General features: G+C 39.2%; 1 protein-coding gene across 6 annotated transcripts in view; it reads right to left on the bottom strand.

Annotated features, from left to right (window-relative positions):
• The window catches only part of ARNT (aryl hydrocarbon receptor nuclear translocator), a 62,649-nt gene that overhangs the window by 34,531 nt on the left and 13,238 nt on the right, over positions 1-14,880 (bottom strand). For all 6 annotated transcript variants that reach the window (XM_082833666.1, XM_082833667.1, XM_082833670.1 and 3 more), the window contains exons 2-3: positions 5,057-5,168; positions 1,177-1,221 (exon numbers count right to left, since the gene is read on the bottom strand). In XM_082833666.1, coding sequence (XP_082689792.1) covers positions 1,177-1,221; positions 5,057-5,168 — 157 coding nt within the window. The remainder of the gene's footprint in view (positions 1-1,176; positions 1,222-5,056; positions 5,169-14,880) is intronic.

Here is a 14,880-nt window from a genome sequence, read left to right as displayed (position 1 = left end):
CTTAATAAACTGGAAACTATAATTGTCTAAGGGGAAGGATTCTGAAGGTCTGAAGTGAGGGAAGATGTACTTTCATTACATATAACTCTGCACTGTTTAAAAATTTTGCAATATAATGTTTATATTTCTTTTAAGAACTTAGTTAATAAAACGAACAAATAATGAAGCCTGGGCACTCACATAATAAAATAAATTGTTTAAAAAATAGGGCTCCTTTATTTATTTCTCAAATATTTGTTATTCTGCAATGTAGACGCTACCTAGGTAATATTTTCAAATTTGAAAAGAAAAAAGGCAGGTTGCAGTCAAGGTTATCTTCCATTCTTTGACTCTTATTGCTTTCGTTACTTAAAAACAAAGCCAAGTGACTGGTCTTAAGCAAAAATAAAAATTTCCCTTTTCTGAAAAAACTCCTTCATCAATATACTGAAAAGTCCATTTTCAGTTCTCCAGAAGATTCACTACTCAAAGATACAAATTCCAATTCCTGCTCTGTAGGAGAAGTCACTGAGTATTAGAGGGCATGAAAGATTAGTACATTAATGACCCCCAAACTAATTACACCTTGCAGTATTCACTACCTGGTATAGCACCATCCTATACTGAATCAGGACTCAGACATATGACTTGCTTTAGCCAATGGAACAACAGCAAACGTCAATCCAAAGCAATAGCTTGATAAGCATTCAGACTGGGACCTGCCCTTTGGATTGCAGCCATCACCATGTAAAGACACTCAGTCTGCCCTCCTTAAGGATAAAAGACCACAAAGAAAGAGATACCCAGCCTTATCAGCTGAGTCCAGTTCCCAGCTGACAAGGCAGCTGAATGCAGTCTTATGAGTGAGTCTAGGCAAGATCAGCAGAATAACCATCTAACCAATCCACAGAATTGTGAGAAATAATAAATCATTTTTCTTTTTAAGCCACACAACAATAGATAACTGACACAGAGGGTCTTGTAAATTCTCTGCTCTCCCCTCATTGAGCTCTTTCCTCTGGAGCTATTACCAGAATGCTTGAAAATTTTATGGGGTATAATGTAATAGGTAACTTTAGTTTTAGGGTGAAGCACTCTCCTTAGGCCTAAAGACAAAAATATTATGAGTCAGAAATATAAAGATAATGAAATAATTTTTAATATCAGAAATCTAGAGAAAGTTTTTTAAGATCTTACCTCAAAAATTTACTGTTCCCTTCTCCATCATCATCAAAATCCAATCTGGGGAAAGCCAACAAAAAATATTATAAGCCTATTGAAAATGCAGAACATTAAAAAAATTAAAATTCTAAATCTACAAGCTATCTGAACACCCACTCAGATGGAAGAAGGAAAAGAGGAAGTGGAATAAGTAAAGGTATATTACCTCTTCCTGTTGTACCAAACTGGGCAAAGAAATTAGCCAATCATAAGGGAATACCAGGGCTTCCCTGGTGGTGCAGTGAGAGTCCGCCTGCCGATGCAGGGGACACGGGTTTGTGCCCCGGTCCGGGAAGACCCCACATGCCGCGGAGCGGCTAGGCCTGTGAGCCTATGCTCCGCAACGAGAGAGGCCACGACAGTGAGAGGCCAGCGTACCGCAAAAAGAAAAAAAAAAAAAGGAATACCTATTGCTACCTTTCATCTTCCTAGGGTAGCAATCCACCTTTGCCAAAGTTTTATATCACAGTACAACCTCTACAAAAGGAGCAGGATCAACTCAAAAAGACAAGAAAAAATTAATATGAATAATTCAGGACTGTTTTTCATTTCTATAGTCTGCCTTAGGCTATGTTAAGCTCTCTGAAACATCTCTCAAAACAGTGATGTTCCATAGGGAGTGATTTTAAGACCTCTGGAGGTTGGCTGGTTGGTTGGTTGGTTGCTTTTTGGCTGCGCTGCACAGCTTGTGGGATCTTAGTTCCCAAGGGACTGAACCCAGGATTGAACCCGTGTCCTCAGCAGTGAAAGCGCGGAGTTCTAACCACTGAACCAACAGGGAATTCCCCGAAGGTTGTTAAATGATGTTTCTCTCCTTCATTCACCTAATGAACAAGTAATATATGCTACATTCCCGATACTGTGCTAGATGAGGTGAAAACAAAAGACTTGCCCTCAAGGGATTCTTTGCCTAGACAAATAAAATATACAAGTGAGAATGAGAAAGCTTCATATGGAGAGCACAATCAATAAGCTTTAAATGTTTAGTAAAAGCAGAGGTGACTTTCATTTCAAGGGATTAGGCAAGATTATAGGTAACAAGATAGGCCAATCTCCTATTAATCTCTATACTCCATTAAACTAAAACATTACTCATGTTACCACCTTAACCCAATGATCTTGGCATCTCTACTACTGTGATAACCTGATATTATGGGCCTCTAAATGGGTTATATATGAAGTACATAGCATCAACCCTGAAAGTGTCCATTCTTCTTCCTCTCTGTAGCCCCAGATCACCTGTCAAAGTCTACCTACTTACCCAATAACTCCACTTCTAAGAATCTATCCTAAAGAAATAACTCAGAGAAAAAAATTTATATACAAAGATATTCATTAAGCATTATATATAACAGCAAATCTTCAAAACAGTTTAAATGTCCCAAAATAGCAATTAAGTACATCCCCTCTATGTAAGTATTTTAAATTATGTTTCTATAGCATATGTGACAATATGGAAAAAAGGTTATTGTATACAATTAGGTGAAAAGACCAGGCTATATAAACCTACATAATTATATGATTATAACTATTTAAAGAAATCTACATATAGAATAAAGAATGAAGTAATTACACTAAAAAAAACTGATGGGAGATGACTTTGGGTAGTAGGATTATTGCTCTTTAGTCTTCTTTCTATATTTTCCAATCTTTCTTTTAAAAAATGTATATTTATTTTAATATATTTTCCTGATTATCAATAAAACACACTTACTTCAGAAAATCTAGAAATAACTAAAAACAAAAGAAAAAATAAATCACCCATAATCCCATCACCCATACATCTGATGAGTATCCTTTCAGTTTTTTTGCTATGCACACGTTATTTATATATTTTTTTCTGATAGAGTTGGTATATTACATACACTGTAACCTTTTTTATTTCATTTTATTCTTTTTTTAAAATATATTTTATTTATTTATTTGTTTATTTATTGGCTGCGTTGGGTCTTCTGTTGCTGTGTGCCTTTCTCTAGTTGTGGTGAGCGGGGGCTACTCTTCATTGTGGTGCGAGGGCTTCTCATTGTGGTGGCTGCTCTTGTTGCAGAGCACAGGCTCTAGGCGTGCAGGCTTCAGTAGTTGTGGCACACGGGCTTCAGTTGTTGTGGCTCGTGGGCTCTACAGCGCAGGCTCAGTAGTTGTGGCACATGGGCTTATTTGCTCCGTGGTATGTGGGAGCTTCCGGACCACGGCTTGAACCCGTGTCCCCTGCATTGGCATGCGGATTCTTAACCACTGTGCCACCAGGGAAGCCCCTGTAACCTCTTTTCTCAATATACTGTAAACATTTTTCTGTACCAATACATATTTGTCATTTCTAATAGCTGTACATTTTCAATACAACTTTCTCAATCAATCCCCTAATTTTGATAATACTGCTTCTAATTGTTTGCTATTATATATAACCACAACACTGTGTTTAAGAGAGTAGACAATAAAAGCTAACCTCCCAAGGTTCATATCATAGATCTTCCACTTATTAGCTTCAAAACCTTGGGTAAGTTACTTATTCACCAGATACCTCAGTAAATGAGTTAAAATGTATAAAGCTCTTGGAGACATAGCAAGTCTTAATATGTTACTCATGTTAACACCTTAACCCAGGGATCACTCTTTCATTACTACTGGTAAGAGGAAACTTAAAGACTAGTTATAACACTAGCTACATAATTATTAAAAGCAAAAGAAAGAAAAAGAAATTCAATACTTTAATACTTTAAAAAGTAGGTAAAATACTACCCATTCTTCCAGGCCTTTCTAAAGCAACCTCTTTTCTGAAGCCTTTCCCAATTTCTAACAACCAATGGTGGTATTCCCATACACTGAAACACACAGCAGTGTATCTGTTCCTTTCTTAGCAAACCTGGCATATTCTATCTTGAATTATATTTATGCATGTAGTGATTATCCCTTTCAGAACATAAGCAACTAAAAGATGAAGACTGTGCCTTATTTACCTTTGTATCCTAGTAGCAATCGGCACAATGACTTACACTAATGAGGCATCTAATAAATAATTTTGGAACTGAATGGACTCTAGGTTCCAAGCAAGGCAACATATCAATAACTTAAAGGAGACATATTCTACAGTTCAGCATTCTCTAAATTCAGAAAAGTAAAAAGCCTACCAGGGACTTCCCTGGTGGCACAGTAGTTAAGAATCCACCTGCCAATGCAGGGGACATAGGTTCGATCCCTGGTCTGGGAAGATCCCACATGCCATGGAGCAACTAAGCCCGTGCACCACAACTACTGAGCCTGCGCTCTAGGGCCCGCAAGCCACCACTACGGAGCCTGAGCACCACAACTACTGAAGCCCGCGCGCCCTAGAGCCCTTGTGTCGTGACTATTAAGCCCGTGTGCTGTAACTACTGACGCCTACGCACCTACAGCCCGTGCTCCACAACGAGAAGCCACTGCAATGAGAAGCCCATGTACCACTACTAAGAGTAGCCCCTGCCTGCTGCAACTAGAGAAAGCCCACGTGCAGCAGCGAAGACCCAACGCAGCCAAGAAAAAAAAAAGGCCTACCAAAAAACTTTTGAGAATGCAGATACAAAGCTTAATGAAAGCAGTGAAATTTTCTCAGCAATGGTGAAATCTTTGGGCTTAGCCAGAGTCCTTTACCTCTTAGAGATTTTTGTTTTAAAAAACAAAATAAAACTGCTTGTAAGAAACTAAGATAAAGACATCAATTCCATACAAAGAAAAATCCAGGGATTAAAGAAAGTTATCTGATAGGAGTGTAGTAAGTAGCCAGAAGAAGTGAGAGGGTTAGGAATAGATGGTTCAGCGACTAACAAAATCAGGCTGGTTTAAAGGAGAAACGTTTGTAACATAGTACACTCAAACTCACCCTGGTCGCCGCTTAATAGCCCTCTGGACAATGGCTCCTCCACCTTGAATCCCAGGCCCAGGGTTTCCAGAGGCAATGGCTGGACCCAGTGATGGTACATCTGATGTCATTTCTGTCAGAGAAGAACAGAAATACAGATTTTAAAAAGATTGTTCTTGCTTATCATCATCATCAAACTGGCTAGAAGAAAGGCTCAAGCTATGGATAAAATCTCAGGAGTTTGCTAGAAAACCCAAATGCTCACGTCCAGGCTGCTTTTCTTGAATTCTTACCCTGAGAAAAGATTTCCCTACACTTCAATTCCCCCAACTTCATACAGTTTGGAAGAGGTAGCACTATATTCTATAGCCTTCTCTTTTAAAAGCTGGTAATAGTGACATAATATTAATCTAAAACACACACACAAATTGGTTTACATATTTCACTAATGCAACAAATATACATAACTTAGCTCCTCTGATTTTTTTTTTTTTGGAAAATACAAAAAAAACCCAAAATTTAAAAAATCACCTAAATTCCAATACTCAAAAAAAACTATATAGAGTAGGGACTTCCCTGGTAGTCCAGTAGACTGCGCTCCCAATGCAGGGGGCCCGGGTTTGATCCCTGGTCAAGGAACTAGATCCCACGTGCTGCAACGAAGACCCAGTGCAGCCAAATAAATAAACAAATGTGTTTTTTTTTTTAAGTTGAGCTCATTTTATTTCTTATTTTTCCCCTCAGATTATATACACCTATCTCTCTGATCAAAAACAGGCACATTTGGTCATGGCTAATTATGTTCCAGAAAGCCTGCTACAATTTTTGCTCCCACTAACAGGATATGAGAGTACCTATTTCTCTCACCAGAACTGCATATTATACTTTTTAATTTCACCAAACCTGACAGGTAAAAATGGTACAGTATTTGTTGTAATTCTTGTATCTTTTTACATTAGTCATCTGAAATCAATGAGTTGACTCTTCATATCTTTAATATTTTTATACTGAATATCTTTTTCTAATGAATTTGTAAGATCTAACAGTATATAAAGGATATTAAAGGATATCAATATATAAAAGATAATATATGCCTGTTATGTATTACAAATATTTTTTCATCACCTACCTTAGCCTTTAAATATATAACATTTCACAATTTTATGCTGTAAAATTTATCAGTGTTTTCCTAAATAATTCCGGGATTTCTGTCTTACTTAGGAAAGCTCACCACCCTCGAGATTATTTCTATATTTTCTTATAATACTTTTGTGTTTCACATTTAGATTTTTAATCCATATGGAATTTACTACTTATGCCTACCTGGCATAAGGCAGGACTCTGATTATTTTCTTATACATGGTTAGATAATTATTCTAATATCATTTATGGGATAATCCATCCTTTCCTGACTTATCGGAAATGACTCCTTTACTACTTTACTTTTACTTTACTACTTTACTTACTTTACTTTTAGGTGTCTACAAATAATTGATCTCTTTCTATACTTTTATTCTGTATTAATATATTTTCCAGCTCCTATGTCAATACTGAACATGTTTGATAACTACAGCTTTATAGTACATTTGAATTATCTAATAGGAAAGTCCTCCATTCTCCATTAATTTATTTTACAAAATTTTCTTATTAAATGTCATATACTACTTCTGCTTCAGCCAAAATTAAATAAATAAAATTTTTAAAAATTAAAAAAAAAGTTTAAGAGATGAGTGGGAAATCAACACATTCTCTGATGATGGAAAACTAAGGAGGATTTGTCACCAGCAGACCTATAGCTAAACAGGGACTTCCCTGGTGGTCCAGGGGTTAAGAATCCACCTTCCAATGCAGAGGACGAGGGTTTGATCCCTGGTCAGGGAACTAAGATCCCACATGCTGCGGGGCAACTAAGCCTGCGTGCTGCAACTTCTAAGCATGCAGACCACAACTAGAGAGCCCACGTGCTGCAAACTACAGAGCCCACGAGCTCTGGAGCCCGCACGCCACAACTATAGAGCCCACACGCTCTGCAACCCACGCGCCACAACTACAGAGAAGCTCGCATGCCACAACGAGGAGTCCGCACCGCAGGGGAGGATCCGGTATGCCGCCAACAAAGATCCGGCATACCTCAACTAAGAGTCAACACAGCCAAAATAAAATAAATAAGTATTAAAGAGAACTTAAAAGAAAAAAAGAAAATCAGCAAAGATATAGAAGTTCTCAATGATACGTCAATCAACAGGGTCCAATTAACATTTATAAAAACACTACACCCAACAACAGCAGATATACATTCTTTTCAAGTGTCCCCAGAACATATACCAAGATAGACCATATCCTGGGCCTTTAAACAAACCTCAACAAGTATAAAAGAATTGCGGGAATTCCCTGGTGGTCCAGTGGTGAAGAATCCGCCTTCCAATGCAGGGGATGCGGGTTCGATCCCTGGTTGGGGAACTAAGATCCCACATGCCGCGAGGCAACCAAAACTGCGAGCCACAAATAGAGAGAAGCCTGCGTGTCACAACTACTGAGCCCGCATGCTCCTGAGCCCGCAACTAGAGAGAAACCCACAACAAAGAGCCCGCACGCTGCAAGGAAGACCCAGTGCAGCCAAAAATTTAAAAAACAAATAAATAAATAAAATAATCATAGATTGGATTCTCCAACCACAGTGGAATCAAACTATTTAGAATCAGTAACAGAAAGATAACAGGAAAATCTCCATTCACTTGGACATTAAATAACACATTTCTAAATAATCAGTCAAAGAGAAAGTCTCAAAGGGAATAAAAAGTACAGTGAACTAAAATTAAAATGAGGGACTTCCCTGGTGGCGCAGTGGTTAAGAATCCGCCTGCCAATGCAGGGGACACAGGTTCAAGCCCTGGTCCGGGAAGATCCCACATGCCGTGGAGCAACTAAGCCCGTGCACCACAACTATTGAGCCTGCACTCTACAGCCCGCAAGCCACAACTACTGAGCCCACCCATGTGCCACAACTAGTGAAGCCCGTGTGCCTAGAGCCCGTGCTCCACAACACGAGAAGCCACTGCAATGAAAAGCTCACGCACTACAACAAAGAGCAGCCCCCACTCGCTGCAACTAGAGAAAGCCCATGCATAGCAACGAAGACCCGACACAGACAAAAATAAGTAAATAAATAAATTTATTTTTTAAAATTTTAATGAAATTACAAGATGGTAAAATTTGTGGGACACCCCAGAAGCTATAGTCATTAAAATGCTATATTAGAAAAGAGGAAAAGTCAAATAAATCATCTAAACTTCCACCTTAAGAACCTAGGATAAATAAATAAACGCAAAGCAAGCAAAAGGAAAGAAATAATGGAAAACACAAAATAATAAAATTTTAAAACAGAAAAACAATTTAAAAATAAAACAAAGAATTCTTTAAATAGATCAATAAAATTGACAAACCTCTGGCAAGACACACAACACACAAACTACCAAAATCAGGAAAAAAAAAAACCAGGGATATCACTAGAGACCCTGAAGAAATCTAAGAGATAATTAGGAATACTAAAACTTACACACATAAATTTGACAACTTAGACCAAAAGGATCAATTCCTTAAAAAATACAAACTAAAACAACTGTTCAAACACAAAATAGTTGATATGAATGGCCTCATACCTATTAGAAAACTGAATTCATAATTTGAGCACTCTCAAAAAAAAAAAAATTCTAGGTCTAGCTGATTTCACTGGAGAATGCTACCAAACATTTAAAGAACAGCAATGCTACACAATCTCCTCCAGAAACTATTTGAGGAAGGGGACACTTACCAATTCATCTTTTGAAGCTAGTATTACCCTGATACAAAAACCAAAGACAGTAGAAAAACAAAACAAAAACTAGAGATCAATGTTCCTCATGAAAATAGATGCAAAAATCCTTAACAAAATATTAGTAAATAAAATTTAGCAATTTTAGCAAACAGAATTTAGCAATAGCTAAAGAACTATACAACGTGACCATGTGTTTTATTCAAGGGAAGTAAACTGGTTCAATACTTAAAATCAATCAACATATTAATTGGCTAAGAAGAAAAATAACATGATCATATCAGCCTATGCATAAAAAGTATTTGCTAAAATTCAATACCCATTCTGATAAAAACATAGAAAAATTAAAATAAAGTGAAACGTCCTCACCTTGATAAAAGTATCTACAAAAAGAAAGAAAAAAAAAACTACTGCTAATATTATACTTAATGGTGAAAGACAATGTTTTCTCCCTAAGATTTGGGAACTAGGAAAAAATGTTCACTCTCATCACTTACTTAAACATAGTGTGGGAAGTTCTAGCCTGTGCAAAAGTGCAGGAAAAGGAAATAGAAGGCATACAGATCAGAAAGGAAAAAATAAAACTGCCCCCATTTGCAGATTACATGATTGTCTTTGCAGAAAATCCTAAGGAATCTACCAAAACAAACAAAAAACCCTCCTAGAACAAATAAGTGAATTCAATGAAGTTGCAGTATACAAAATAAATATACAAAAATCAATTGTGTTTCTATATACTAGCAATTAACACATGGGCATCAAAATTTAAACTATAAAACCATTCATAACCACTTCAAAAAAGAAAAAATATTTAAGTGTAAATCTATCAAACAGGCACAAGATTTGTATGCTGAAAGAATGCTGATCAAAGAACCAAAGACCTAAATAAATGGAGAGACATACCATGTTCATGGATTGGAAGACTCAACAAAAGATGTTAATTCTCTTCAAATTGATAAACAGGTTTAATGCAATTCCTATCAAAATTCTACCCAGATGTTTCTGAAGATATAAACATGACCATTCTAGGGACTTCCCTGGTGACACAGTGGTTAAGAATCCGCCTGCCAATGCAGGGGACACAGGTTCGATCCCTGGACTGGGATGATCCCACATGCCACGGAGCAACTAAGCCTGCAAGCCACAACTACTGAGCCCATGTGCCTCAACTACTGAAGCCCACATGCCTAGAGCCCGTGCTCCACAACAAGAGAAACCACTGCAATGAGAAGCCTGTGCACTGCAATGAAGAGTAGTCCCTGTTCGCCGCAACTAGAGAAAGCCCGCACACAGCAATGAAGACCCAACACAGCCAAAAATAAAAAAAAACTAATGGTAAAAAAAAAAAAAACTAAAAAACTAATTGTATTAAAAAAATGTTTTTTAACTAAAAAATTTTTTTAAAAAATTAGGGCTTCCCTGGTGGCGCAATGGTTGAGAGTCTGCCTGCCGATGCAGGGGACATGGGTTCGTGCCCCGGTCTGGGAAGATCCCACATGCCGCGGAGCGGCTGGGCCCGTGAGCCATGGCCGCTGAGCCTGCACATCCGGAGCCCGTGCTCCACAACGGGAGAGGCCACAGCAGTGAGAGGCCCGCGTACCAAAAAAAAAAAAAAAAAAAAATTAAACATGGGTCTTCCCTGGTGGCGCAGTGGTTGAGAGTCCGCCTGCCGATGCAGGGGACACAGGTTCATGCCCCGGTCCGGGAAGATCCCACATGCCGCGGAGCAGCTAGGCCTGTGAGCCATGGCCACTGAGCCTGCGCGTCCGGAGCCCGTGCTCCGCAACGGGAGAGGCCACAACAGTGAGAGGCCCGTGTACCACAAAAAAAATTAAAAAAAATAAAAAATTAAACATGACCATTCTAAAATTTATACAGGAAGGTAAGTAAACTATAATAGCTAAAACAAAGAAAAAGTGGGAGAAAAATCTACCTGAAAGACTTCTAATATAGCTACAGCAATTAAGACTGTGTGGCCCTGGCAAAGGGACAGACACTTAGATCGATGGAACCCAGAAACAGACCCACACAAATATGCCCAAATGATTTTGACAAAAGTGCAAAAGCAATTCAATGGAGGAAAGATAGCCTTTTCAACAAATGGTGCCAGAGCAACTAGACATCCATAGGCCAAAAAATGAACCTTGACCCCTTATACAAAAATTAATCAAAATGGATCATGGACTTATATGTAAAGTGTAAAACTATGTAACTTTTAGAAAAAACCACAGGAGTCGGACTTCCCTGGTGGCGCAGTGGTTAAGAATCCGCCTGCCAGTGCAAGGAACACGGGTTCGATCCCTGGTCTGGGAAGATCCCACATGCCGCAGAGCAATTAAGCCCGTGTGCCACAACTACTGAGCCTGCGCTCTAGAGCCCGTGAGCCACAACTACTGAGTCCACGTGCCACAACTACTGAAGCCTGTGCACCTAGAGCCTGTGCTCTGCAACAAGAGAAGCCACCGCATAAGAAGCCCGCGCACAGCAACGAAGAGTAGCCCCCGCTCGCCGGAACTAGAGAAAGCCCACATGCAGCAATGAAGACCCAACGCAGCCAAAAATAAATTAAAAAAAATAAATTAAAAAAAAATAGGACAAAATCTGCAGGATCTAGGGGCTAGTCAAAGAGTTCTCAGACTTGGTACCATAAGCATGATCCACGAAAGGAAAAACTGGTAAACTGGACATCACTGAAATGAAAAACTTTTGCTCCATGAAGGACATTACTGAAATGAAAAACTTTTGCTCTGTGAAAGACTGTGAGAGGATCAAAAGACAAGTTACAGAGTGGGAAAAACATTGCAACAAAGGACAAAGGACTTCTATCTAGAATATAAAAAGAACTCTCAAAACTCAACAGTAAAAAAGCAAACAGTCTTTTTTTTTTTTTTTTTTTTTTGCGGTACGCAGGCCGCTCACTGCTGTGGCCTCTCCCGTTGCGGAGCACAGGCTCCGGACGCACAGGCTCAGCGGCCATGGCTCACGGGCCCAGCCGCTCCATGGCATGAGGGATCTTCCCGGAACGGGGCATGAACCCATGTCCCCTGCATCAGCAGGCGGACTCTCAACCACTGCGCCACCAGGGAAGCCCTACACTAGTAATTAGTTTCCTTCTCTTACTGCATTATTGCAAGGGTTCTTAATCTGTGTGTCAATGGATAAAATCCACCGGTAAACTTGGATGAAGAACAATTTTCTTTCTTTACTTTCATTAATCTCTAGCTGAAATTTAGCATTTCCTTCAATCATGAAAGTACAGTGTAACAGTAGTTTTAGCAATATCTGTGATTTTGTCATCAATAAAATCAGATATCACATGACAGTTATTACAGATATCTAGAATTACTGTTACATTCAATACTACTTTGAGAATATGGCAATTATTAGACTTGTCACTACATCTTATTTATTGTGTTAATAAAGAAGAAACATTAATTTTTGTATTACAAATTTGTAATTTTTTATATTCTGATAGCTATATTTTTAATAGAATTGATTTTTCAAAATACTATGTAGTGTTATTTACACTCTGAACAACATTCTCTGGGTTCAACAGGGAGAGCAAGCTGCACGCCAGGGTGATCTGGGGGCCTAGGGACCTGCCCCACGAGCTCACCAGAGTTTCCTCCCATGTGCAAGTCTTTCTGCCCCTCACCAGGGTCCCAGGGTCTCCAACTTGGCCCAGACCAGAGAAGGTTTTTATTTAGGAGTGGATGCAACACAAAAAGTGTGATAAGAACTTTTGAAGCCTCGAAGCAAAAGTATTACTCCTTGGCTTTACAGTGAGTGCATAGATAATCAGTGATAATTATGACTAATTTTTTTCTATGTCTTCACTGTGTGCCAGGCACTGTGCTGGGCAACTTGTGTGCCTCTCATTTATTCCCACAATGACCCAATGAGGTTGAAGAAGCGTTCAACAGATGTCACCAGTCATAGGGGTCCACGTGATACAAAAGGTTAAGAATCTCTTTATTTACTCACTTTTTTTTTTTGGCCATGCCATGCAGCTCATGGGATCTTAGTTCCCTGACCAGGGATTGAACTGAGGCCCACGGCAGTGACAGCAAAGCACCAAATCTTAACCACTGGACCGTCCAGGAATTCCCATATTCTGATTTAATAGTCTTTTTTTCTTTAAATCAGGAATGGATTTTTAAAAATCAGAAACAAATGTTTTTATAAAGCATTTATTGATACAATCATTTTTCCCCCTTTAGTTTGTTAACGACACAAGTATATAGGTTTTCTCAGGGTGACCAATCCTTGAGTTCCTGGAATAAATCTTGCTCAATAAATTGTAGTGGGCTGAAGAGTGTAAAAATGCATGTCCACAGAGACGCAGAATGTGACCTTACTTGGAAATAGGGTCTCTGAAGATATAATTAGTGAAGACGGAGATCATATTGAGTTAGGATGGGCTCTAAATCCAATGACTGCTGTTTTTATAAACGTAATGAGACAGACATTTGGATACAGAGACTGGAGTGATGTGTCTACAACCTAGAAAAGAGGGAACCTAACCAGCCAATATCTTCATTTCGGACGCTGAGTCTCCAGAGCTGCAAGAGAATAAATTTCTGTTGTTTTAAGCCCTCTAGTTTGTGGTAATTTGTCACTACAGACCTGAGGACCTAATATAATAATGATGTATGATTCTTTTAACATACTCTGGATTTAACTTACTAAGATTAGCTCCTTTTAAATGGAAGAGGAACTTAGTGTGATGTTAAGTGTAGCACAGTTAAGGAGTATTCTTAGTGCACTGAACAAAAGCACCTTCTATTAAAATCATAACTTGACAGAAATTACAGAAAAATAGTAAATATTTTAGTCAACACAGTCTCCCAAATTTATAGAAAAGGTACTTCTCGGGACTTCCCTCATGGTTGAGTGGTTAAGACTCCGCACTCCTAATGCAGGGGGCCCAGGTTCGATCCCTGGTCAGGGAACTACATCCCGCATGCTGCACCTAAAGATCCCGCATGCTGCAAAAAAGATCCTGCACACGGCAATGAAGATCCCGCGTGCTGCAACTAAGACCCAGCACACCCAAATAAATAAATAAATAATTTTTAACTAAATGTGACTTCCTTTCCTGAAATAGGAGAAATAATATAAAACTAAGTCATTGAAAACATGAATGAGGAAAACAGAAATGATAAAGGAAGCATTAAAAGTTGAACAGATAATGAAATGTTCAAAAAGAAATGTTGGTAACAATAATTCATCATATTCCTACCTTGTATAAAATATGAACCACTTTGGATGTGTTTTCTTTTTTTCATAAACCTATTTATTTACTCTTTTTTTTTTTTTTTTTTTGCGGTACGCGGGCCTCTCACTGTTGTGGCTTCTCCCGTTGCACAGCACAGGCTCTGGACGCGCAGGCTCAGCAGCCATGGCTCACAGGCCCATCCGCTCCGCGGCATGTGGGATCTTCCCGGACAGGGGCACGAACCTGCATCCCCTGCATCGGCAGGCGGACTCTCAACCACTGCACCACCAGGGGAGCCCTATTTACTCATTTTTATTTTTGGCTGCGTTGTGTCTTTGCTGCTACACGTGGGCCCTCTCCAGTTGTGGGGAGCGGGGACCACTCTTCCCTGTGGTGCACGGGCCTCTCATTGCTGTGGCCTCTCCCGCAGCAGACCACCGGCTCTAGGGGCAAGGGCTCAGTAGTTGTGGCTCTCAGGCTCTAGAGCGCAGGCTCAGCAGTCGTGGCACACAGGCCCAGCTGCTCTGCCGCATGTGGGATCCTCCCGGGCCAGGGATCGAACCCATGTACCCTGCACCAGCAGGCAGACTCCCAATCACTGTGCCACCAGAGAAGTCCTGGATGTGTTTTTTAATATTTTACTTATTATTCCTAAAACCTACCTCCAAATTATATTTATAATAAACTGCATCTAAACTCAAAATACAAAACCTCTTTTATGCATGTCTTTCGTTACATGCCCAAGCATTATAACTACCTTTAACACTGGATAAAGAGAGTACTCAAATACTCACCATTAAAATGTTGATGCATCAC

The sequence above is a fragment of the Leucopleurus acutus genome, assembly GCF_964270905.1.
Source record: "Leucopleurus acutus genome assembly, chromosome: 2".
Classification (NCBI taxonomy): Eukaryota; Metazoa; Chordata; class Mammalia; order Artiodactyla; family Delphinidae; genus Leucopleurus; species Leucopleurus acutus.
This window is presented reverse-complemented; position numbering and strand designations above follow the sequence as displayed.